Here is a 27,870-nt window from a genome sequence, read left to right on the forward strand (position 1 = left end):
TACTTGCTTCTGTTGTTATATGTTCATTTATATTTCCTTTTTCATTATGTGTAATTCGCAGTTCTTCCCTATTTTCTTGGATCATGGTTGTTATTATCTTCCTAAGATGATGTAGAATACACTTAATTGAAGGTTCTTGTACATTCTTTTTTCAAGTAGTAGTTTACTTTTGAGATACATCTTTTCCAATTCAATTTTCTTGGGTGCATGAGATTGAAGCTAATTAGATTGTTGGCATTTCTTTGTCATCTATTTTTGGGTTGCTAATTGTTGTTGGGAAAAGTATCTATTCAGAACGCCCCTATCCCACTCTAAGGTGTGATAGTGCCTTAGCAACAAACAAGGAAAACTACTTGAGTATTCTTCTTTATGAAATGTAAATGAGGAGAAAGGACGTAACTAACCTGTGTCTTTCGCTAGTTTGTTGATCCAATCATTCCTCTCTTCAATAGCTCCCAGCTCCCTGCTCCCTTACCAGCCCAGCTTCACCGAATTCCTGCAAGATCACAAGAGAGAGAAACTACACAAAGATATAGATATACATTCATAAAAAGCTCAGGATCAGATTAAGCTAAACATGCAAATATAACAAATCATCATTGATACACAGCATATAGGAGAAACTCAAATAGTTTATTGATATAATAAGAAAGTCCAAGAGGAGATACAACCAAGTGAGTCCCGATCCAGCAACTACCTCCCAGCAAAGGAATCCCTTCCTCTCCTCCAACAAAGCATAAATCACCCAATGTACTAATCTCAATCTCAAACCAACAACAATTCTCTGCAAAGTACCAAATTCCAGCCCTTGGATCTCTGGGATGAGGGATCCATATATAGATGTAAGCAGAGAGGATGAGTCATCTTATGTTTTGACTTGTGGCTTCTCTCTGTCAGTTCTTGCTTCCACTTGGAGACTGAGAGCCTCTTACTCATCACTTGGTCAAATTCAGTGAGGCAAGTGTCATTGGAGAAGATTATGGAAGCTTCCATGGTCTTTCCACCTCGTTGAATGACTCTGCCACTTGTCATTTCCCGCTCAACGCACCTGGGTAGTGCATTCAAGTGCGTTGCAACACACCTAGCCAGTGTATTTGGGTGCTTTGCAACGCAGGCAGCTAGTGGAGCCTCTGAATTGATCTTGATTTGACTAGTTCTGAGTGGTTTTTGGTGGAGAACTTCTGGGAGAAGCTGTCATTGGTTGACCTTGTTCCTTTAGGAGCTGTAACAACATCTTTAGGGACTTTGGATCCCTTGGATTATGGAAATTTCATGCTTATAGCTGTAAGGCACAAAAATGTCTATAACAGTTGCCCCCTAAAGTATGAGGTCGTTTATCGGGTGAAATGCTTTATTAGGAGGATCTGAAGTTCATTCAATGCTGGGAGGAGACCTATAATAAGATACAATACAATACACTATTTTTCATACTGTTTTCATGATCTAGCTGAGGTGGGTATTCCCATGCTCAGTTTTATAAATTCATTTTTATGTACATAGGACAGACAATCGTCTGATGGTAGACAGATGATTCTGATGAAATCATCATCCTTTTGGTAGGATGATTATCTGTCCTGCAATGTTGTACATGTCAATGTCTTTATTTTATCGTAGCCCGGATGGATGAAACTAGATCCGCGGTCTTCAATCTCGTCTGATCTTCACTCGAAGTACAAGTCGATCCATGTGAGAAATGTTTTGAAGTCGAACATGGAAAGACATCAATTTATTACCAGTCAATGATGTAAACTATTAACAAGCGTGAGAGGAATCACTGATAATGATAATGACCCTCAAGGTACTGCAGTACAATTCACGTGGTGTGAATAAAGGACTTGGCGTCGAACACCACGCAAAATCTTTCAGTCGAAGGTCATTGATGTATACCTATCGTCGGAAGTGAGAAACTTGCCATTGAGTCATGCAAGCTTCAAAGTACTGAAGGGGGTGTTCCTAGATCAACTTCTTGGATAATGAGCTGATGTCGACAAGAAGCGATCCGTCAAAGGAGGGCCTTGATGTATCCCACATCAGTGACACAGAATGGAGAAAATGATTTTGATGGAGATGAAAACGATATGATGATATATGGTTCAGGGTGGCAGTCATCAAAGAATGAAGTATAATGTATGGTAGTGGATGGGACACGGTTGACCTCTCTGGATGACTTCTCTTGAACATATCGGTGACACTTATATGATGGATTGGTAGCATTTACCCCAAAGGTGGATGGTATGGCGAGACCATGGCGATGTGACTGGTGAATGAAACAACCCAACCCGACTCAGGCATGGAGTGGGAGTGTCATGTTCAAGAGCGACTTGCTACCAATAAAGGTTCTTTGAGTTTCTTCCCAATTTTTCCCCAGTCATTGTTGACCAGTACCTCTTTATTTTTGTCAATCTTGAGGAGGATAACATATGCTTGTTCTATAATTTTCCCTTTGGGCAAACCCATCGCTATGTTTTAACGAGCCTAGCGATAGTGAAACTCGTTCTCGTCTAAAGACAAGTTTGTCACTATTAATGTTTTTAACGAGTCTAACGACAAAGATAACTCGGTCCTTTTCATTTTTAGAGAGTCTGAAAAGGTACGTAAAGTTAACTCCGAAATTCCTTTTTCGTCATCTAATCCCTTAAGTCCAAAAAAGTATAAAACAATACATAAGGGATGAATTTTCGATAGTTTTAACGAGCCGAACAAACAAGCTCTCGATCTTTTTGTGCAATAATCCCTCAGGTCCAAAAAGATTAAAATCTAGAGGAGGGATAGCTCTTCCTGTCGCTTTAACGAGCTGGAAGGCCAAAACTCGGCAATCTTTTCATATTTTACGAGTCAAATGAAAAGAGCTTAAAGAAGACTCGTCTTTTGAGGAACGAGTGATAAAATGGGTAGCAGCTAATTCCAGGTAAGGGTTGGAATTTTCCAAGCACGGCAGTGTCACAAGGATGGCTAGTGAAATCACTCTTCGCAGCTGTTCCTCAAAATGGGTAAACAATCATATGGAGGTGAATGATCGGCCAATGGAAAAGTGGAGGTGACGGTGCAAACACGACCAAGGCTTTAATGGCTGATAATGTTACATTCCTGGTTGTTATTTACCGGAAGATAGTTCATTTTTTAACGAGCTTAAACATGGGTTGAAACACTTGCTCGATCTTATGTTTATTTTTTAACGAGCATGAACTATGTGCTAAAACTGCTCGATGATAAGTTTGCATGCCCCTAGCATAATAACGCAAATCAAGGTGCATGCCCCCCCAAGATTCATTGAATTCAACTCGGTGGTTGGAATGAAGGTTTACCTTTGAGATTTGAAAAGAGGATTTGTTTCAGTTTTTAATGAGGTTGACACAGTAAAAGAACTATCCTCATGACTCCTTGTTTCATTTTTTAACGAGGCTGACACGAGATAAGAACTGTCCTCGGAGTCCAATTCCATTAGATATAGAAGGTTTCATATTCCACTGTGGCCACTTCCGCCAGATTACTCGGAGGCGGTAGGGCAAAAGTACCCATTAAGGCAGGGTCTTTTAGGAGACCTACTCCGATATTTTGGAGCGAATGGTTGCTTCCATGGATCATTGGAATGCTTCCAGTAACTTGAGAACCATTGGGGAGGAAGTTTTGCTGATCGAAGATTGTAATCCCTTCTTGAAAGGGAAATGCAATCTTTCTGAAATAGGTCGATACAATAGCTGCCATGGCATATATCCATGGTCTTCCTAGTAGGATGTTGTAATCAAGATTCCCATCTATGACTTCCACATCTATTTCTACTGTTTTCCCTCCTAGTTCAACTTTCAAGTTATTTAGGATACCATATGGGGTATATGTCCTTCCGTCAAATGCTTTTAACGTCGTCGCAGACCGCGATAAGGTTGGAGATCCTAAAGTTTTCCAGCAACTCATTGACATAATACATGTAGATGCCCCCTCATCAATAATTGTTCGATGAAAACTTCTGTTGAGGGCTTTCACTTGAATAAGGAAAGCTATTTGAGATGGTAACTGAGGGTCATATCCTTTATGATTAAAGGCCACAAGATTGGAATCCAATGGGTCAATCCCACCTATTGCTGATAATAAAGCTTGCTCTTGGGAGAGGCAATTTTGCGATGCCTCAAGTGTCGACATAGCGGACGGCGATTGGGCCATGTCCTCTATTATATTGTAATTCTGTGCTATTTTTGCACGAGGATTAAATGTCGATTTATGCACTACTCCCTTTGGCGACTTTATCATTTGTTCAGGAATGATGGGTGGCACAACTTTGGTCAAAGTTGTTGTCGAACTACTAGGTTGTTCATTAGCCTTGTTATTCGACACCTGTGGATTCCCGTAATCTTTATTCCTTGCCAAAGCATCATTTTGTTGCTTTGAGATAGACAACATAAGCACTTGGGATCGGGAAGCATTTTGATTAGCAACCAATTTGGTTCCCGGGCTTGGAAACGGATCAGTCAATACTGCTAAGGTTTTTGAACTCTTAAAGAGTTTCTTAACTTTAGCTTTATGTGGACAATCTCTCGTCCGATGATCCTCATCGCATATATGACACCCTGCAGGGGGTTTCCTTTTTCTCCCTTTCTTTTTCTTCTTGCCCCCTGGTTGCTTCAGTTGTTTGCCCTTGTTAGTCGACATGGCATTTACTTCCGAGGCAAGAAGTTCCTCATTTGCATTTTGACTAGAAATCTTACAGGCCTTTTTAGATGTAGCCTTTGTCGATTTCGTGTCTGCCGCGCCAATCACGCCATCGATGGCATGAGAGTCATTGTTTGATTTAGGAGTAGGAGGAAGTGAGAATTCCGGTCTAGGGGCATCAGGTATTTTATCGTAGAGTGTGCCGGACTGAGTGTAAATCAAGTCCAAATATTGCGCACGAGCAATAACTTGCTCTTCTGTGACAACCCCCCCTTTTGCCACATCTTCCGTGATGGAAGGTAGTAATGACTTGATAAACCATTCAGCTAAGAGCTGATTGGGGACGTACGTTTTTACCATCCTATGACGACGTCGCCACTCATGTATATGATCAGATATGTGAGTGGTCGTTTTCTGTTTGAAGTTAATAAGGAGTTCTGTTCCCATTTCATACCTTATTGGTAATTGAAAATCGGTTAAAAAAGTCGTGGCTAAGGTATTGAAGTTGTCGAATGAAGCTCTAGGAAATTCAATATACCATTTTGCCACTGGACCCGTTAACGTCCTCTGAAAGAGGCGAAGTCTTATCGAATCATCATTTAGGGTGTTTGATGAACACCACAGAGGAAATGTCATCACATGATTCGACGGATCTTCTCCTGGATTTCCATTAAATTTAGGAATATCTGAGGGAAGTTTATGCGGAATCGCTGGCCACCAAGGGGCATAAGAAATTGGATCATTCGTCAGCCAGTTTAGATCTGGTAATTCTAGAGTTGCTACAAAGGGAAACTGTTGATTCAGGTTAGGCGAGGCATACCCAGGATAAGATGGAATTGCCTGAGCAATGGGTCTTTGCATACTAGCATAATGTATTTGATGTTGACAACTTTGACAAGGTTGATGGGCACAACCATTATAATATGGTTGTTGATAACTGCTTTGGAAATGCGGTTGCCCATTACTTACAAAGACTTGTTGCTCAGGTCCTTGATATGATTGTTGGAATTGCGGTTGTTGAGATTGAACCAGCCATGGTTTTTGGACCATTTGCTGTTGTCCAATACTGGATGATTGACCAAGATGAGGAGTCATAGTACTTGTTTGAGCCTGAGTCGCTCCAGATAAGGAGGCACTAACCTGAGGTTGTGATTGAGTTGTCGAGACAAGAGGTTGTTTTATTGCAACCTGAGAAACTTGGGGTTGACATACAACAGGTAGCACTTGTACTTGCGACGCAATTACCATACCAGGTATAGTGGGAATATTCGACACAGGGTGGACTGGTTGCATTGAATATGCAACCCTTGGTTGCTGAGGCAGTATTGGTACCCAACCACTGGATGTAATTCCAGATTGACCTGAACTTTGTTGTAAACTCCCATATGGTTGTTCTCCGGGAGGGAACAATGAAAAGGCATACTGCCCTCCATATGGTGGAAATCCAGTACTTAAAGGGTATATTGGCCTTTGAAGACACATTGGATCGATTTTTTGAGTTTCAACATAAGAAATACCAGATGATTATCCGGCTGAAGAAATAGGAACTAACCATGTCGTCGAAGCAGTCCCTGATTGGACTCTGGCTTGTTGTTGATAACTTGTCGGGATAGATGGTATACCATTGAACATCGTTGGAGTAGCAGTAGGAGGCTGTGCCACTGCTGTATCGGAAGACACAGTCCTGGATGTCGACGATTGTTCAGACATATCTAGTCTATCCAAAATATTTTCTAGCGATTCTACAACTTGCGATGAAGTGAGACTAACTTCGAAGATCAACGAGGGAAAGGTGATTATTATTCCGTTTAAAATAAATTTTAACACGCTTTGACACAACTTTGTTTTTTCAGTTTTAAAGAGTCGAGAAAAAACAAAAGATGACTCTAGTCTCCTTCGATTTTTAATGAGCCTGAAGTGACAAGTGCTCAGATGGACCTCTTCCGTTAAGGAGTCTGAAAAGGAATGAAAGGGACTGCTCTGGAGTTCTAGTTAGAGGGTGTGCTAAACCAATCGCAAAACCGCAGAATACTTTTTAGGGTACAGGCAGTCAATCTTCCCGAATGCTATGTTCAGTGCATTGCGATCAGTAGGGCGGCCGACACGGCTTCCTATGGATAAAGGTTTTGTGCCTATAGGGGTCTCTGAATATATACTCGACGGTACGTGGGAGCACAATCCGTACTGGCACTTATCGTCTCTCAAGAGGAATCACCCAACCATCAGTGAGGCCCACAGTCACCAGGTTTTATGACGTCGGAACACGTCTCTAGCCTAGACCTCTATGTTGTGCGTTAAGTTACAAAGCGTTGTTAAGTTCATTCAATTTATTCTAGGTTGATCTTTCTTAGAAGTTTGCCTTTTTGGATCACCACAAGATGTAGATACAATTCCTAAATGCAGTCTAAAGATGATAAGCAAGCTTTTATCTCTTTTCAACAATGAAAATTCTAGCTACAAGGGGAAAAGAAAGACACATTATTTTCTCAAAGCGCAAAGAGCACACTGTAAATGCACTTTTCCTAAAACAAACCATACAAACTGTCAAAATGCAAATGCACTTGTGCATGTATTTGTTTTCACTTTCTTAATATCGATGCCTAAAAAGAAAGTTGTTGTACAAATTTGAATTCGATTTCAAGTGAAAAACACAAACAAGCTTCTTTTCGAAATCAAAAAGACGATTACGACACTTTATGATTTTGAAGTAAACACTTGTTTCGACACTAGAAATTCACAAATTCAATCCAAAAGAAAAAAGTAAAAGCGCAATCAACTGTCAACAGCAAACACACTTACTCCTAAGTGTTGTAGGGAAAAGTATCCGACTCGGATGACCCTAACCCACTCTAAGGGTGACAGTTCCTTAGCAACAACTGTAAAGCAAACTACTGAAGGTTTTCTTCTTTATGAAAGAAAAAGAGAATGGAGGAAGCACTAACCGTTGCCTTGCGCTTAATGTCGAATCCAGACTCTCCTCTTTGGCCGCTTGCTCCTAGCTCTTTGTCCTTCTGCTCGCCCAGCTACAATGAGATCCTGCACAATGACAAAGAAGGAAACTACAAGAGGCATGCAATCATAACTTGTTCATGGATTAGTGTAAACCAAACATGCAATCATCACAATATATAATTGAACAAAAGCACATAGAAGAACCTCAATAGCTTTTATTAATGAAGAAATAAAGGTTCTGAGAGGATTACAACCATTGCAGGCTCCAACCCAGCAACACCTCCCAGCAGAAAGAATTGCTCTTCTTCACCTCTCTCAAACAATCACCCAATAACTCAAGAATGAAACCAACAGCATATCATTACTTTGCACAAAATTCCAGCCCCTGAGCTCATAGGAGAGAGCTCAATATATAGATGAATTGAGAAAGGATGAGTCAGCTTGCAACTGATGTGTAGCTGCCTTGTGTCCTCTCTCTCTTCAGTTAATCTTTAGTTGATCTTCAGTTCTTGAGTCCACTTGGTGAACCTTGCTTCCACTTGGAGAAACAAAGCCTCTGACTCATCACAAGGCGAAATACCTAATCCAAGTGTCATTTTTGGAAGATTCCAAAGCAATGACTCACTGTGCCACATGTCCAAACTCGCCCAACGCAAGTGGGCTTTGTTCTACCTGCTTTGCAACGCAGGTACACCATGGAGCAGTTGTGTTTCAGCGCAGAAACCTAGTGGAGCACCTGCTTTGATTTCCGGATTGCTTGTTTTTGAGTGTTTTCAGGTGGAGAACTGATCTGAGAGCTGTTGGTTTGCTGACCTTGTTCCTCTAGGGGTAGGAACATCATGTTTAGGGAACTTTGGATCCCTTGGATTATTGACAATTCATGCTTGTTGCTGTAAGGCACAAAATTGTCTATAAGAGATGCCCCCTAAAGTATGAGGTCGTTTATCGGGTGAAATGCTTTATTGAGAGGATCCGAAGTTCATTCGATCTGCTGAGAAGTGTCCTGTAATAAGATACAATACAATACATTATTTTTTCATACATTTTTCATGATCTAGCTGAGGCGGGCATTCCCATGCTCAGCTTTATAAATACATTTTGGTACATAGAACAGACGATCGTCTGATGCTAGACTGATAATTCTCTGCCGAATTTACCATCCTTTGAAAAGGATGATCATCTGCTGCAATGATGTACATATCAAATTTCTTTATGTCCTGAATATATATCGCAGCCCGGATGGATGAAACTAGATCCGGGGTCTTCAATCTCTTCCGATCTTCACTCGATGTACAAGTCGATCCATGTGAGAATTTCTTGAAGTCGAACATGGAAAGACATCGCTTGATTACCGGTCAATAATGTAAACCGTTAACAAGCGCGAGAGGAATCACCGATAAGGATGATGACCCTCAAGGTACGGTAGTACAATCTACATGGTGGGAATAAAGGACTTGGCGTCGACCACCATGCAAAATCTTCTGGTCGAAGGTCATTGATGTATACCTGTCGCCGGAAGTGAGAAACTTGCCATTGAGGCATGCAAGCTTCAAAGTACTGAGGGGGGTGTTCCTAGATCAACTCCTTGGATAATGAGCTGATGTCGACAAGGAGTGATCCGTCAAAGGAGGGCCTTAATGAATCCCACATCAGTGACACGGAACAGAGCTAGTGATTATGATGAGGTGAAAACAAACTGTGATGTATGATTCAGGGTGGCGGTCATGATGTGGATGAAGGATAATGTATGGCAGTGGGTGGAATAGGGTTGACTCTTTACAGAACCACATCTCTTGAACATATAACGACACTGATGTGATGGATTGGTAGCATTACCCCAATTGTGGATGGTGTGGCGAGGACCATGATTCTGCGACCGGTGAATGAAACAACCCAACCCGATGCGGTACGGAGGACAAAGTGTCATGTTCAAGAGCGACTTGCTACCATTAATGCTGTGAGGTTCTCCCAATTTTTCCCCAGTCATTGCTGACCAGTACCTCTTTAATTTTGTCAAGCTTGAGGAGGATAACATATGCTTGTTCTATAACCTGCCCTTCGGGCAAGCCCATCGCTATGTTTTAACGAGCCTAGCGATAGGGAAACTCGTTCTCGTCTAAAGACAAGTTTGTCGCTATTTAATCATTTTAACGAGTCTAACGACAAAGAAAACTCGGTTCTTTTCATTTTTAGAGAGTCTAAAAAGGTACGAAAAGTTAACTCCAAAATTCCTTTTCCGTCATCTAATCCCTTAAGTCCGAAAAAGTTTAAAAAAATACAGAAGGGATGAATTTTCGGTTGCTTTAATGAGCCGAACAAAACAAGCGCTCGATCTTTTTGTGCAATAATCCCTCAGGTCCAAAAAGATTAAAATCTAGAGGAGGGATAGCTTTCCGGTCGCTTTAACGAGCTGGAAGGCCAAAACTCGGCGAACTTTTCATATTTTACGAGTCAGTGAAAAGAGCTCAAAGAAGACTCGTCTTTTGAGGAACGAGTGATGAACAGGGATAGCAGCAGATTCCAGGTACAGGTTGGAATTCTCCAATCACGACAGTGTCACAAGGATGGCTAAGTGAAATCACTCTTCGCAGCTGTTCCTCAAAATGGGTAAACAAACATATGGAGGTGAACGATTGGCCAAATGAACGGATGGAGGTGATGGCATATAAACACGACCAAGGGCTTTTAATATGGCTTTCAAAGGTTACATTTCTCGAGGTTGTTTACCGGTTCATTTTTTCTGGGTGAGCTTGAACTGCTAGGGAAAGATTGCTCACAATTTATGTTTATTTTTTAAAGAGCATGAACTCTACACAAAAACTGCTCGATTCTTGCGTTTAATTTTTAACGAGCATGAACATTGCCAAAAATGCTCGATTCTTGCATGCCCCCAACATCATAATAATGCATGTCAAAGGAGGGTGCCCCCCAAGCTTCATTGCATTCAACTTGGTGGTTGGAATGAAGGTTTACCTTTGAATTTTGAAAAGGGGATTTGTTTCATTTTTTAATGAGGTTGACATAGTAAAAGAACTATCCTCATGACTCCTTGTTTCATTTTTTAACGAGGTTGACACGAGATAAGAACCGTCCTTGGAGCCCACTGTATTTACAGTATTTCCATTAGGGCGATGATCCATGCTGACAAAATATTTAGGAATCTTCTGAATCCGTTAGACATAGAAGATTTCATATTGTAGGTTTCCACTGTGGCTACTTCCGCCAGATTACTCGCCGGCGGTATGGCAAAAGTACCCATTAAGGTAGGGTCTTTTAGGAGACCTACTCCGATATTTTGGAGTGATTGATTACTTTCATGGATCATTGTGCTGCTTCCCGTAACTTGAGAACTGTTGGGGAGAAATGTTTGTTGGTTGACGATTGTAATTTTTCCTTGAAAAGGAAATACAATTCTCCTATAGTAGGTCGACACAACTGCAGCCATGGCATATATCCAAGGCCTTCCCAGTAGGATGTTGTAATCGAGGTTTCCGTCGATTACTTCCACATCAACTTCTACTGTTTTGCCCCCCAGTTCAACTTGCAAGTTACTTAAAATCCCGTATGGAGTGTATGATCGTCCATCAAATGCTTTTAACGTCGTTGACGATTTCGACAAGGGTGGTGAGCCTAAACTTTTCCAGCAACTCATCGACATAAGACATGTAGATGCCCCCTCATCAATAATTGTTCGATGAACAGTTTTGTTGAGGGCTTTCACTTTAATAAGGAAAGCTTGTTGAGCTGGTAACTTAGGGTCATATCCTTTATGATCAAAGGCCACAAGATTGGAATCCATTGGGCCAATCCCACCTATAGCTGATAATAAAGCTTGCTCTTGGGAGGTGCAATTTTGTGCTACCTCAAGTGTTGACATAGCGGACGACGATTGGGTCAGGTCTTCTATTATATTATAATCCTGTGTTATTTTTTCACGAGGATTAAATGTAGACTTGTGTACTACTCCCTTTGGCGACTTTATCATTGGTTTAGGAACGATGGGTGGCACAACTTCGTTCAAAGTTGTTGTCGAACTACTAGGTTGTTTATCAGCCTTGTTATTTGACCGCTGTGGATTCCGGTAACCTTTACTCCTTGTCAAAGCATTATTCTGCTGCTTTGAGGTGGACAACATAAGCACTTGGGATCGGGAAGCATTTTGATTGGCAACCAGATTTTGGCTTGGATTAGGGAATGGATCAGTCAATACTGCTGGGGTTTTTGAACTCTTGAAGAGTTTCTTAACTTCAGGTATATGTGGACAATCTTTCGTCCAATGATCCTCATCGCATATATGACACCCTGTCGGGGGTCTCCCTTTCCTTTTCTTTATCTTCTTGCCCCCTGGTTGCTTCAGTTGTTTGCCCTTGTCGGTCGACATGGCATTTACTTCTGAGGCAAGAAGTTCCTCATTTGCATTTTGACTATAAATTTTGCATTTGCCAGTTATGCCATTACTGGCATGAGAGTTAGTATTCGATTCAGGAGGGGGAGGAATTGAAAAATCAGGTCTAGGGCCGTCAGGTATTTTGTCATAGAGCGTGCCCGACTGAGTATATACTAAGTCTAAGTATTGAGCACGAGTAATGACTTGCTCCTCTGTTACGACTCCTCCCTTGGCCACATCTTCCGTTATAGCCGGAAGTAACGACTTTATAAACCATTCAGCTAACAGCTGATCGGGAACGTAAGTTTTCACCATCCTACGACGACGACGCCACTCATGTATATGATCAGATATGTGAGTGGCCGTTGTCTGTTTGAAGTTGGTAAGGAGTTCTGTTCCCGTTTCATACCTTATCGGTAATTGAAAATGGGTTAAGAAAGTCGTGGCTAAGGAGCTGAAATTGTCAAAAGAGGCTCTTGGCAATTCAATATACCATTTAGCCGCTGGACCTGTCAATGTCCTCTGGAAGAGGCGAAGTCTTATCGAATCATCATTCAGGGTGTTTGATGAACACCATAGGTGGAATGTCATCACATGATTCGACGGATCTTCACCTGGATTTCCATTGAATTTAGGAATGTCCGACGAAAGTTTATGTGGAATCGCTGGCCACCAAGGGGCATAAGCAATTGGATCATTCGTCAGCCGGTTTAGATCTGGTAGTTCTAGAGTTGCTACAAAGGGCAACTGTTGATTCAGGTTAGGCGAAGCATATCCAGGATAAGATGGTATCGCCTGAGCAATGGGTCTTTGCAGACCAGCATAATGCTGGCAACTTTGACAAGGTTGATGGGCATAACCATTACAGTATGGTTGCCCATTACTTACAAAGAATTGTTGCTCAGGTCTTTCATATGATTGCAGGAATGGCGGTTGTTGAGTTTGAACCAGCTCTGGTTGTTGGACCATTTGCTGATGCCCAATACTAGATGATTGACCAAGATGAGGAGTCACAGTACTTGTTTGATCCTGAGTCGCTCCGGATAAGGAGGCACTGACCTGAGGTTGCGATTGAGATGTCGAGACAAGAGGCTGTTGTATGGCAACCTGAGAAACTTGGGGTTGACATACAGTAGGCAGCGCTTGTACTTGCGACGCAATCATCATACCAGGTATAGTGGCAACATTCGACACAGGGTGGACTGGTTGCATTGAATATGCAACTCTTGGTTGCTGAGGCAGTATTGGTACCCAACCGCTGGATGTAATTCCAGTTTGACCTGAATTTTGTTGTAAACTCCCATATGGTTGTTCTCCAGGGGGGGACAATGAAAAGGCATACTGTCCTCCATATGGTGGCAATCCAGTACTTAAAGGGTAGATTGGCCTTTGAAGACACGTTGGATTGATTTGTTGAGTTTCAACATAAGAAATACCAGATGATAATCCGGACGAAGAAATAGGAACTAACCATGTCATCGTCCCTGATGGGACTCCGGCTTGTTGTTGACAATTTGCCGGGATAGATGGTATACCAGCGAACATCGTTGGAGTAGCAGCAGGAGGCTCTACTGCTGCTGTGTCGGACGACACAGTCCTAGATGTCGACGGTTGTTCAGACATATCTAGTCTATCCAAAAGATTTCTTAGCGATTCTACAGGAACTTCCACTTGTGGTGGACTAACTTCGAAGATCAACAAGGGAAGGGTGATGATTATTTCGCTTAAAATAAATTTTATAACGACGCTTTAGACACAACTTGCTTTTTCAGTTTTAAAGAGTCGAGAAAAAGCTAAAGATGACTCTAGTCTCCTTCGATGTTTTAACGAGCCCGAAGTGACAAATGCTCGGATGGACCTTTTCAGTTATAGAGTTTGAAAAGGGCCAAAAGAAACTGCTCTGGAGATCTAGGCAGAGGGTGTGCCAAACCTTTCGCAAAACCACAGAATACGTTTTACGGTACGGGTGGTCGATCTTCGTGAATGCTGTGTTCACTGCATCGCGATCAGTAGGGCGGCCGACACGGCTTCCTATGGATAAAGGATAATTGCCTATAGGGGTCTCCCAATATATACGTGACGGTACGTGGGAGCACAAGTCTGTATTAGTGCCACCGACTCTCAGGAGGAATCACCCACCTTTGTAGAGATCGACAGTCACTATGTTTAACGACGCCGGAACACGTCTCTACCTAGACCTCTAGATGTTTACGTTATGTTACAATGCGTTGTTAGGTTCATTCAGTATATTTTAAGTTGATCTTTTTAAAGTTTGCCTTTCAAGGTTCACCACGAGATGTATATGACAAATTCCTAAATGCAGCCTAAGATGAGAAGCAAGCTTTTTCAAATCTTTTTGACTGATGAAAATCTTAACTACTGAGGGAGAAGAAAGGCAAATTCTTTTCACACAGCTCATACAGCACAAACTAATGCACTTTCTCCTAAATCATCATGCAAACTTTTTCAAATGCAAAATGCACAATGCATGTATTTTCTTTTCCCTTTCTTAATGTGGATGGATACAAAAAGAAAGTGGTTATATAACTTTGATTTCGATTTAAAGCGAAAGTAAACAAGCTTGTCCAAAATCAAAAGACACCTTAAGATTCACTTGCTTAATCACTGGAAATACATGAAATCAAACCATACGAACGAAAGTAAAATGACTAACCAGCTACGGACAGCAAACAAGCTAACTCTTTAGACCAGCAAAACGCCTAACACAGGTTCAGATCTAAGAGGCCAAAAGCATGACTAGTTTACTTTTCGTTATGGGAAATTGTAAATGAGCAAGAAATACAAAGAACAAGTACAATTTCGTTATATAACAGAGGCAGAATGATGGCAAGTAATATTGGTTTCAAAATAGGCACAAGACTGACACCTAGCAGCAAAACTAAGTGAAAACAGGCAAGAGAAAGGAGGAAACCCCAAATGCACTAAGCAAATTTGGGTCAACGCAGGCTCTGCACAGTCAAAATGGCTCTCAGCGCAGGTAGCTAGTTCGGGACCTGCGTTGCAAAGCAGGTAGCCTGTGTACTACCTGCTTTGGAAAACGAGAGTTGCGTTTTCACAGTTTCCGGGTCATAATTTTCTCAAAAATGCACGGTTTTTGCTCAAATCAGAAGCATTCAGTCAAGCATACTCAAAGGGATGATTTAGAAGGTGCAAAGCTATCACTAAGAGCTTACAAGGATCTTTGTAGATCAGCTATTCAAATCATGAATTTACTCAGACAATGAGCAAGAGTAGCTGCCCCTCTACTTCGCTTTTGATATAGTCAAAAGCTTTTCGATTTGGTACTCTTTTGTTCAGGAAAAGAATAGCAAAATACTACAAACACAATCAAACGGATACGCTCCCCAGTGGAGTCGCCAGTTTGTTGTAGGGAAAAGTATCCGACTCGGATGACCCTAACCCACTCTAAGGGTGACAGTTCCTTAGCAACAACTGTAAAGAAAACTACTGAAGGTTTTCTTCTTTATGAAAGCAACAGAGAATGGAGGAAGCACTAACCGTTGCCTTGCGCTTAATGTCGAATCCAGACTCTCCTCTTTGGCCGCTTGCTCCTAGCTCTTTGTCCTTCTGCTCGCCCAGCTACAATGAGATCCTGCACAATGACAAAGAAGGAAACTACAAGAGGCATGCAATCATAACTGGTTCATGGATTAGTGTAAACCAAACATGCAATCATCACAATATATAATTGAACAAAAGCACATAGAAGAACCTCAATAGCTTTTATTAATGAAGAAATAAAGGTTCTGAGAGGATTACAACCATTGCAAGCTCCAACCCAGCAACGCCTCCCAGCAGAAAGAATTGCTCTTCTTCACCTCTCTCAAACAATCACCCAATAACTCAAGAATGAAACCAACAGCATATCATTACTTTGCACAAAATTCCAGCCCCTGAGCTCATAGGAGAGAGCTCAATATATAGATGAATTGAGAAAGGATGAGTCAGCTTGCAACTGATGTGTAGCTGCCTTGTGTCCTCTCTCTCTTTAGTTAATCTTTAGTTGATCTTCAGTTCTTGAGTCCACTTGGTGAACCTTGCTTCCACTCGGAGAAACAAAGCCTCTGACTCATCACAAGGCGAAATACCTGATCCAAGTGTCATTTTTGGAAGATTCCAAAGTAATGACTCACTGTGCCACATGTCCAAACTCGCCCAACGCAGGTGGGCTTTGTTCTACCTGCTTTGCAACGCAGGTACACCATGGAGCAGTTGTGTTTCAGCGCAGAAACCCAGTGGAGCACCTGCTTTGATTTCAGGATTGCTTGTTTTTGAGTGTTTTCAGGTGGAGAACTGATCTGAGAGCTGTTGGTTTGCTGACCTTGTTCCTCTAGGGGTAGGAACATCATGTTTAGGGAACTTTGGATCCCTTGGATTATTGACAATTCATGCTTGTTGCTGTAAGGCACAAAATTGTCTATAACACTAAGATCAAAATGACACTTACGACAGGTCTAGATCTAAGGCAACAGTATGACTAGTTTACTTTTGTAATGGGAAACTGCAAATTATGTAACAAATACACAAAAACAAATACAGTTTCTTTTATACAAATGAGGCGGAATTGAGGCAAAGAAAAGGGGTTTTCAGATCGGTACACACACTAATAAAAGGCTGCAAAAATCAGAGATAAAATTGAACACAAGGATGCAAAGAACCACAGCTGCACAGGGCAAAGGCTGATCAGCGCACCTGTTGCACGGAGAAACTGGATTGCAGCGCAGGTAGCCCTCTCGGGACCTACGTTGAAATGCAGAGTCTCTTCACAGAGACTGCGCTGAAGCAGAAACAAGAATTGTCTCTAGGTTCTGGGTCACGGTTTGCAGTTTGATCTGAGGTTTTTGGCCGGATAAAAGCTATCAATAAGGTACAATTAGGAGGATGATTTAAAGGAGGACTAAGAGCTATCACAAAGGGCAGTTAGAGCATTTGTGGATCAGCTTGTTCAGATCATAAACAGGCCCAGTGAGTGGACTAGAGTGGCAGATTTCTACTTTGCATTTGTAAATGGCAAATGCAGTTCGATTCGCCACTCCTAAGTTTAAGACAAGAACAACAATAGAAACAAAAATAAACTAACTAGATACGTTCCCCAGCAGAGTCGCTAATTTGTTGTTGGGAAAAGTATCTATTCAGAACACCCCTATCCCACTCTAAGGTGTGATAGTGCCTTAGCAACAAACAAGGAAAACTACTTGAGTATTCTTCTTTATGAAATGTAAATGAGGAGAAAGGATGTAACTAATCTGTGTCTTTCGCTAGTTTGTTGATCCAATCATTCCTCTCTTCAATAGCTCCCAGCTCCCTGCTCCCTTACCGGCCCAGCTTCACCGAATTCCTACAAGATCACAAGAGAGAGAAACTACACGAAGATATAGATATACATTCATAAAAAGCTCAGGATCAGATTAAGCTAAACATGCAAATATAACAAAACATCATTGATACACAGCATATAGGAGAAACTCAAATAGTTTATTGATAGAATAAGAAAGTCCAAGAGGAGATACAACCAAGTGAGTCCTGATCCAGCATCTACCTCCCAGCAAAGGAATCCCTTCCTCTCCTCCAACAAAGCATAAATCACCCAATGTACTAATCTCAATCTCAAACCAATAGCAATTCTCTGCAAAGTACCAAATTCCAGCCCTTGGATCTCTGGGATGAGGGATCCATATGTAGATGTAAGCAGAGAGGATGAGTCAGCTTATGTTTTGATTTCTAGCTTCTCTCTGTCAGTTCTTGCTTCCACTTGGAGACTGAGAGCCTCTTACTCATCACTTGGTCGAATTCAGTGAGGCAAGTGTCATTGGAGAAGATTCTGGAAGCTTCCATGGTCTTTCCACCTCGTTGAATGACTCTGCCACTTGTCATTTCCCGCTCAACGCACCTGGGTAGTGCATTCAAGTGCATTGCAATGCACCTAGCCAGTGTATTTGGGTGCTTTGCAACGCAGGCAGCTACTGGAGCTTCTGAATTGATCCTAATTTGACTAGTTCTAAGTGGTTTTTGGTGGAGAACTTCTAGGAGAAGTTGTCATTGGTTGACCTTGTTCCTTTAGGAGCTGTAACAACATCTTTAGGGACTTTGGATCCCTTGGATTATGGACATTTCATGCTTATAGTTGTAAGGCACAAAAATATCTATAACACTAATTATAGTATTGGCATTTCTTTGTCATCTATTTTTGGTGTTTTAATTTTAATGTTATTCGGTTGAATTGTTCTACCTTGATTTATCTCGTAGAAAAACCTTGATGCTTCTTGGTAACATACTTTCCTTGCTTCTATTGCTATATGTTCATTTATGTTTCCTTTTCATTATGTGAAATTCACTTTGCTTCCCTGTTTTCTTGGAACATGGGTCTTATTAGCTTCCCAAGAAGAGTCAGAACACACTTACTTGAAGGTTCTTGTACTTTCTCTTTTCAATTAGTAGTTACTTTTTGAGATACATCTTTTTCATTTCTATTTATTTGGGTGCATGAGATTGAAGCTAATTAGAGCGTTCGCATTGGTTTGTCATCTATTTTTTTTGTTTTAATTTTAATGTTATTGGGTTTATAATTAGAGTATTGGCAATTCTTTGTCATCTATTTTTGGTGTTTTAACTTTAATTTTATTGGGTTGACTTGTTCTACCTTAAATTATCTCATAAAACAACCTCAATACTTGTTGGTAACATATTTTCCCTCCTTTTGTTGTTATATTTTCATTTGTGTTTCCTTTTCCATTATGTGCAATTCACTTCAAGCTTCCCTATATTAGCTACCTAAGATGAGGCATAATACACTTAATTGAAAGTTATTCTACTTAGTGTTTCAAGTAGTAGTTCCTTTTTGAGATACATCTTTTTCATTTTTATTTTGTTAGGTGCATTAGATTGAAGCTAATTAGAGTGTTGGCATTTCTTTCTCATCTATTTTTGTGTTTTAATTTTAATTTTAATGGGTTTCTAATTAGAGTTTTGGCATTGTTTTTCCATCTATTTTTGGTGTTTTAATTTTTATTTTAATGGGTTGACCTATTATACCTTGATCTATCTCATAGAGATATGGTCCAAATGCACCAAAATGCTACGAAGAGAAGCCGTGAGATTATCAGGAGCCCCTACTTGATCAAAATGTTCTATCCTAAGAATATGGGCATATGATGCAGTGCCAGAGAACTAGAAATGATGCACCTATAATTAATGCTAGTGTCATATCCCCATCTTCTTAGCACATAACATTTTAATCGACTAAATGAAAATTTTGATCAATGAATAGGATGCCATCGAAAAAATTGATGATATCATGGCCATTTAACAACCTTGATACTTCTTGGTAACACATTTTCCTTGCTTATGTTGTTATATGTTCATTCACGTTTCCTTTTTCATTATGTGTAATTCACTTTACTTCCCTATTTTCTTGGAACATGGGTCTTATTATCTTCCTAAGATGAGGCAAAATACACTTAATTGAAGGTTCTCGTACTTGCTCTTTTCAAGTAGTAGTTTATTTTTGAGATACATATTTTTCATTTCTATTTTGTTGGGTGCATGAGATTGAAGCTAAATATATTGATGGCATTCCTTTGTCATCTATTTTTGGTGTTTTAATTTTAATATTATTGGGTTTCTAATTAGATTTTTGGCATTGCTTTGTCATCTACTTTTTCTGTTTTAATTTTAATGTTATTGGGTTTACCTATTCTAGCTTGATTTATCTCATAGAAAAACCTTAATGCTTCTTGGTAATATACTTTCCTTGCTTTTGTTGTTATATGTTCATCTTTTTTCCTTTTTCTTTATGTGTAATTCAATTTGCTACCCTGATTTCTTGGAATATGAGTCTTATTAGCTTCCTAAGATGAGGAAAAATACACATAATTGAAGGTTCTTGCACATTTTCTTTTCAAGTAGTAGTTTCCTTTTGTGATACACATTTTTCATTTCTATTTTGTTGGGTGCATGAGATTGAAGATAATTAGAGTGTTGGAATTTTTTTGTCATCTATTTTTGGTGTTTTAATTATAATGTTTTTGGGTTGGTAATTAGAGTGTTGGCATTGCTTTATCTATTTTTGGTGTTTTAATTTTAATGTTAGTGTTTTAATTTTAAGAAGGCAACATAGATATTAAATTTACTAAAATAAAATTTGGTCTATCTTTTTTAATTTAATTTATTTTTTCCTCTTTCTTAACTATATTTTGAAAGAAGCATATATAAATAGACCCATTTAGTTTGTATACAAAAACATGAATTATAGCTTTAATAAGAAAATTTTATAACATGGCAATATAAGTGTTAAATTTACTAGAATAAAACTAGTCTATCATTTTTTATTTTAATTGTTTTTCCTTTGTTAACTATAGTTTTTAAAGAAGAATATAAATAGACCCATGCATGAGATATAAATAAACATTTATTATAGATTTAATAAACAAATTTTATAACAAGGCAGAATAAGTGTTAAATTTATAATAATGAAAATAAAAATAAAAATAGTAAATACTTTCAAACTTGCGTGATTTGAAGCTAATTTGAATTAGAAAGATTTGTATCTATGGAATGAACATAAAAATAAATTAGTAAATACTTTCAATGTTCAGTTGAGTTGAAGCTAAGTTGAATGAATTAGAGATTTGTCATTGAGTTGCATTATAGATCTCTAGTTGTTTTCTTCCTGCAATTCTCCAACCATCCAACCAAGTAGAAACAACCTTCTTGCTACCTAGCCTTCCGACAGATTTGTCTAAACAATAACCTTTTACACAACCTAACAATACTTGTATAAATATATTAAATTAATTTTATTGAATTTAATTTTTACATGGATCAAAAAACCCATTAAACATGGTTGAAAAATGGACATTATGCATAGAAGTTTCTTGTTATCCCAATCGAGGGCAAGCAGTGATTACTTATGTGCTATGCAATATTTTGACAAACAAAGTCCTCCAAAGGAAAATGAATGTACTTGGAAGAACGACAAGCAACGAAGCATATTATATTACATTGATAGAAGGCTTAGGAACAATTAGGGAGTATGGATCCAATGGAATTGTAGTCTTTACCAATTCCAAACTTGTGTGCAACCAGATGAAAAACATGTACCAAGTTGAAAAAGATAGGTTAAAACAACTGCATGGAGAAGAAAAAAATATTGTTAGTCAATTTCAATCATTTAGCATAATACATTGTGCAAATGTTAATAGGATGTATAGTGATCTATTGTATGGGGAAATTTCAATTCAATAGTTATGTGTGAAAGATGAATTATTGCTAAGAAGTTGTCCATCAAAATTTATTGACGGACATTGTAAAATATCTTTGATATGTGTTTTCTTTTTAGTTGTAAATGTGTCATTCTTATGACCATATGTTTTTCTCAATTCTATACCAAGTGTGCCCCCACTATGTAAGAAAAACTTGGTGAACTTGACATGTTTTAGAAAATTTTGTATTTAATTTTCAAAATGTACGTGCTTCAACATTTGTGTTGTTAGTCTTGAGCATATTTTAAATTAAGAGCTTCACATTGTTACATTAATTTTTTGAATTCTTTCAACGTTTTTAAATAGCAATTTTAACATCTTAAAATGCATGATGTAATTTCAAGGGTTACATCAACTAAATGCATGAGGTAACTTTTTAAATAAAATGGATATATATATATATATATATATCATGGATGAACATTTTCCACATGATTATTCGAGGCGAATATCAATAGAGTCTCATGCTTCTACTAGAGGGGGAGGTTGAGGTCATGGATCAAAGAGAATATCAAATGAATTGGGGGAGCTCCATATTTCAAATTGTGGTGTTTATTATACATAAATGGTTATGTGCATCTACTTAAATGATAAATAAGTATAATCATATGTATGTACATATATATATATATATATATACTGAATTTATTTTCTATCCTTTGTAGATCCTTCACTCACTATTATGTCACGTGACAGTGGTCAACATTCTCCGGGTGGTCATCAATCTCAGGGTGGTCAACATTTTTGGGGTGATCAACATAATTTTGGTAAATTAATTATTTTAAAACAAATATGTACATGTAAATGAATTGTATGTACATATGCACGTACATGTCTATCTTTTTTTTTCCGGGGAAAAAAGCAAAACTTTCTATTATGGTGATAAAAAGTTTTTACACATTTGTTCTTAAGCCATGCTGGGCTCATTTTTACATTCACAGCTCAACCCTCAGGGAGCTTTCTGCGGAGTCTGTCCTGTATAAGTCTTCCTCCCGGAAGGAGGAATTAAAACCATAAAACAAAAGTACACTAATACATGTGAAACCCGGGGTCTCCTTCAAAGAAAGAAAACAACCCCATTCTGTCAAGTATGTCCACCAGTCATTTTAGAGCCAAAATATAGAGGTCTGTAAGCTATTATCTAAATGCCGAAAGTTCACCCTGCTATGGATAAATATGTACAAAAAATAAACAGAAAATATACAAAAACTGTAATATTTGCCGACAAAAATGGAGCCAAACAAGATCTGTCATTACTGTTGCTGCTCATATGGAGGCTGTTCTGTTCGGTGAGACTGTCCCTGATATATCTCTTCTATCGCCCAGCTGCCCGAATCCTGTAGAAGACCAGCCTTAGATAACTGATCTGCTTCTTCGTTCTTCTCCCTGTAGATATGGCATAGTGAGAACCTGTTAAAGTATGTCTTCAGATATAGAATCTCTTCAACAATTGTCATCAAAATTTGATTTTGACAAGCAGCTAAACCATTGATCCAATTTATAACATTAAGAGAATCCCCAAAAATCTGAATGGTGTTGATGTTTTTGTGTTGTAGCCAGCATAATAGGAGACGTAAGGAAGAGAGTTCCGCAAAATTATTAGTTCCTGTACCCAACCCAACCGAGGCTTTTAGAGTATGTTCTGAGTTGATATGTATGCACATGCCTGCACCAGCCCTATTGTTTTGTGATGCCCCGTCAAAATAACCACAAGGGATATCCTCTTGTATGATGATGTTGTTTTGTTTAGGTCTGGATTTTTTTTCCTCAGGGGGAGGTAGACCAGAGTAAATGGCAATAATATTAGATGCAATAACAGAAATCGGTGTATTTTGATCTTGGAACAAACTCTTGTTTCTCGCAAGCCACACACCCCAGCAGTAGATAATTGGCAAGTTCCTCATATTCCCAACCGAATATGTTTGCCACCATTTCCTCCAAGTATCACCCAGCAATTCATTTCCCCACTGTGCAGTCACCTTAAGAAAACCGATGACCTCCTCCCATAATTTCCTCGAGAAAGAACATGTGGTGAAAAGATGGTTTGTAGTTTCCTCCTCAGATTTGCACAAAGGACATCGCCCTGGACCAGCTAAAAATCTTGATTGAAGATTTTCCCAAGTTGGTGCCTTCCTATTTAAAATACACCAGAGAAAGAGTTTGGATTTGGCCGGACTTTTTAGTTTCCATATATCTTTGGCCCACCATTTCGGTTCTCCCCATCCTATCTTTCCCATTAGAAAAGAATATCCTTCTTTTGGTGTATACCCCACAGTTTTGCTGTGAGCCCACATTAATCTATCAGGTTCCTCTCTTATCCTAACATTGGAACGATTAAGTTCTTTGATGAAGCCTGTCCATTCATTCTTCCATCTAGCATTTAGTCCTAACTCTTCATCGTCCCTCCAAGCCTGTCCCCAAATAGTAGACTGCCCTACTCTTTCAACCTGATATATATAGGAGATACCTTTGGACTCAAGATGTCGAAGAAGTCCTGGTGATAAAGCATATGCTTCATTATACCCAACCCAAGGGTCTCTGCCAATCCTGATTTGTCTGCCATCTCCCACTTTCCATGCTAACCCTTGCTCAATTACTGAGAAAGCCTCCACCGTTGCCTTCCAAATTACAGAAGAGTTTTTTGCCTTCTTATTCTGACTCCGAATCCATTCATCCAAAGGCATTAGATCAATGTACTTCCTTTTAACCACCCTTGTCCACAGATTTTCAATATTAATAAGCCTCCATCCTGACTTTGCTGCTAACGAGGTGTTGAATTCAGGGAGTCTTTTAATCCCCCAACCTCCCCACTCTTTTGGTCTGGCCACTTTATCCCAGGCCACCCATGGTAATCCGGAGGATTCCTTAGAGCCTGCCCATAAAAATCTGCAACATATCCTTCTAATTTTCTCCATTACACCTTTAGGAAACCAGGTTAGGGCAGCCCAGTAAACTGGGATGGCTAACAAGACTGATTTAATAAGAGTTAACCTACCGGCTCGGGACAACCATCTATAACTCCAATGTGAAATTCTTGCTTCAATTTTTGCTATGATCCAATTCCAGTCTTCTTTTCTGTAAGCAACTGGTTTTAACCAAAACCCCAGGTATTTAAAGGGAACATCCATAGGTTGACACGGAAATGGAAAAAGATCAACCAATTGATTTCTTTCCCTCCTGTCTACAGCTGCCAAACAAACCTGAGATTTCCCAGAATTTATCTGCATTCCAGTTGCTTTTAGAAAAAGATCAAAAATGCATTTTATCTCCTTTAATTCGCTGTAATTACCATTAGAAAAAATTAATATATCATCAACGAAAAGCAGATGGGTGATGTAGAGATTTATTGCTACCTCAATACCTTTTACCTTATTCTCACTTCTGGCTTTATGTATCAGTCTACTTAGCCCTTCTGCCACAAGGAGAAATAGGAGAGGGGATAAGGGACACCCTTGTCTGAGGCCTCTCTGACTAGTAAAAAATGGGGATGCTGCTCCATTGACCAAAACTGCAAAGCTGACGTTTGTTATGCACCCCATAATCCAGCTGACAAAAGGATAGCTGAATCCCACATGAGTAAGAATCATTCGAAGATAGAGCCAGCTGATCCTATCATAAGCTTTGGAAAGGTCAATTTTAAGAACAACACCCTTCTTTTTCTTGATTTTGACACTATGAATTACCTCCTGAGTGACCCCTATAGCTTCATGGATTTGTCTACCATCCAGGAACCCAAATTGTTCCATAGAGATGTTCCTGGACAAGATTGGATTTAATCTGAGGGCTATAACCTTTGAAATAATCTTGTATATACAATTACACAAAGAAATTGGTCTGAAATCTTCAAAACTTTCCGGTTCATCCTTTTTTGGAATGAGAGCAATGAATGTTGAATTAAAAGGTCTATATATTTCTCCTTTCAACCTTGACTCTTCAACTACTTCAGTTATCTCATCTCCACTTTGATCAAAAAAATATAGAAACAATTCTATTGTCCAGCCATCAGGGCCTGGACTCTTGTCTTTACCCATTAGCTTCATAGCTGCTTCAATCTCCCCCTTAGTGACCGGAATTGTAAGATCTTCAGCTTCATCTTCCTCAATGAATCTAGGAAAACATTGTACAGTTTTAAAGACTTCTGCTATAGTAGCCTCTCCCTGATCTGCAAAAATGTTTTGAAAGTGTCTTTTCCCTAAACCAGAAAGCTCTGGAAAAGACCTAACATCTCTTCCTTCTTCATCTTTAAGGTGCCAGATAGTGTTTATAGATTTCCTTCCTTTTGCAAAATTTTGAAAAAAATTTGTGTTCTCATCCCCAGATTTAAGCCAGATTGCCCTACTCTTGATTCTCCATTCTTCTTCCCTTTCCAAAAGTATTTTTGTTTGCTTTTTCTCCAATAGAAGGATTCTATCTTTAGATTCTTGAGATGAGTAACCATCTGAATCCAAACCCTCCATCTGTTTCAACTCCTCCCTTATGATGTTCATTTCCTCATTTTTTTTCAATTTCCTATCCTTTGCCCAGGAAATTGTAGCTGATTTCAATCTTTTTAAATTGTCCATGAACAGAAAACTTTTCTCCTCACCTGCATTGTGTTCAGGGTGAATCCAAGTTTCTTTAAACAACTTGCTGAACATTGGATCTTGTAGCCATGCAGGATTAAATTTGAAGGGTGCAGGGGGTTTATGAGGAGAGATTGATATGTCTAAGAAAATCGGGAAGTGATCCGAGTTCCCAACTTCCTCAACCCACTGTCTGATCAAGGGAGCTTTGGAAGACAAAGAGTCCGTCAACAGGAATCGATCTAGTCTTTTGGCAATCCTGTCTGCTCCTATCCTTCGATTCCTCCAAGTAGGCTTTAGCTTGATCGGGCGAGGATCAATAAAGTTATTCTCTGTGATAAGATTATGGAAAAAATCTGTAAGAGGATCTTCTCTCGCCGATGGGCCCCAGGCTTCCATCCTACCCAAAGTAAAATTTAAATCGCCTCCCATAATCATCACAGGAGCTTTCATAACAGATTTTGACATCAATTCATCCCAGAAGGATTCCCTGCCTTGACATGGTCCATAGATATTTACTATGTTGATGGGGAAACTGAAATCAGGGGATGTAATCTCCATTCCCATAACATTCTTCATCCCCCAATTATTGAGAACTTTTATCCTCCCTTTTTTGTACCCAATTGCAATTCCCCCCGAATGTCCAAAGACATCCATAGCACTGAAAGACCACCCAGGCAGAAGGGTATTAAGCATAGGTTCTATCTCATAAGCCTTCCCCAATGTTTCTTGCAGAAAAATAACATCTGCTTTCGAGTTGAATATCCATTCTTTTAAGGCCAGTTTTTTAGGTTTGCTGGCCAAACCTCTGCAGTTCCAGGACGTCAGGATCATTTGATTACTCCCTCAGGGGGATGTGCTGCTCTAAGAACCCCCGGAATGGAAAATTGTTTACCGTCTGCAACATCCATCTTTGCTTTAAGTTTTGCTTTAGACATATCAGATTTCCGACCACGCTTGTTTTTGGATTTGATCAATGGATGTATCAGCCCCAACCCACCTAAAGACCCCTGAGTCACTTGGTTCCCACCCAAAGATCTCAGATTGTAAGGGCAAGGAGTCCGGGACACAGGGTGAGTGAGAGGAGGCCATTTATCTTCACAATTTATATGCAGAAGTGGTAAGGTTTCAGCTAATGTTTCCACATCCAGATTTAACATTGTTTGTTCCATCTTATCATCATTACAATTTTCATGCTCTTTATATGACGAAGAAGTAATATTATGATTTATATATGGATGCTCAGGAGAGATAAATGAGGAGATAGGAGTCCCTGAGCACATACCCTTCTCAGCTTCGACGGATTGTTCATGGATTGCTTCCTCAGCGATCCCTTTCACAGCTTCCTTGTCTTTTGCTATCTCCTCAACGACCCCTTCTACAGCTTCTTGATCTTTGCCCGCTTCCTCCGCCGGCTCCTTATAATGATCGCTTCCATCCGCTAGCCCTTTCTCTGCCTCCTCTGCCTCCAGATTCATAGGGTCAAGCATCTTCGTCATGTCCTGCTCCGTCGTCGTCTGTACATCTTATTGTTCATTTACTCTGTGAGCTGTTGTCCTACGAAAATGTCTTCTCCTTCTCTTATGTGGACAATCTTTTGCCATATGTCCATACTCGTGGCACCAATGGCATCTGAAAGGTAAATATTCGTAGTCTAAAATCTGTTCATAAACATATTCATGGAACTGAAGATTAATTTTTTGTGCCAAGCCCCCACTCGGTTTGAGCATGACAAGAATTCGTGCGATTGCCCTATTTTTCGTTGTTAGGAAGGACCTATCCGCATCCATATATGCCCCCAACCTGTTACCGATGGTTTTGTATACATCCTCAGTCCATAGAAAAAATGGTAACCCCGGAGCACGCACCCAAACAGGAAAAACATCCGTGCGCTCCTTGATAGCGTCAAATAAAGGGGACCATTTTTTTAACAGAACAGGTATCTTATCAATGTGCCATATACGCTGCAAGACCCAATCCGCCGATTCTTTGTCATCAAATCTGAGTTTGAACCATCCTTTTGCTAGAACAAGGGCTTCGAAAT

At 39.7% G+C, this 27,870-nt stretch overlaps 1 protein-coding gene across 1 annotated transcript; it reads right to left on the reverse strand.

The window, feature by feature from the left end:
- Window positions 1-22,517: 22,517 nt before the first annotated feature.
- LOC149156385 (uncharacterized) lies at window positions 22,518-26,660 on the reverse strand. Its single transcript, XM_089444748.1, has 2 exons — window positions 25,189-26,660; window positions 22,518-24,543 (listed from the first exon to the last, which is right to left on the reverse strand). Exons 1-2 carry the CDS (start codon window positions 26,658-26,660, stop codon window positions 22,518-22,520), a joined length of 3,498 nt encoding a protein of 1,165 aa, XP_089300874.1.
- Window positions 26,661-27,870: the final 1,210 nt, after the last annotated feature.

The sequence above is a fragment of the Pinus tabuliformis genome, chromosome 9, assembly GCF_031772625.1.
Source record: "Pinus tabuliformis cultivar Carrire ecotype Pingquan chromosome 9, CPIR1, whole genome shotgun sequence".
NCBI lineage: Eukaryota > Viridiplantae > Streptophyta > Pinopsida > Pinales > Pinaceae > Pinus > Pinus tabuliformis.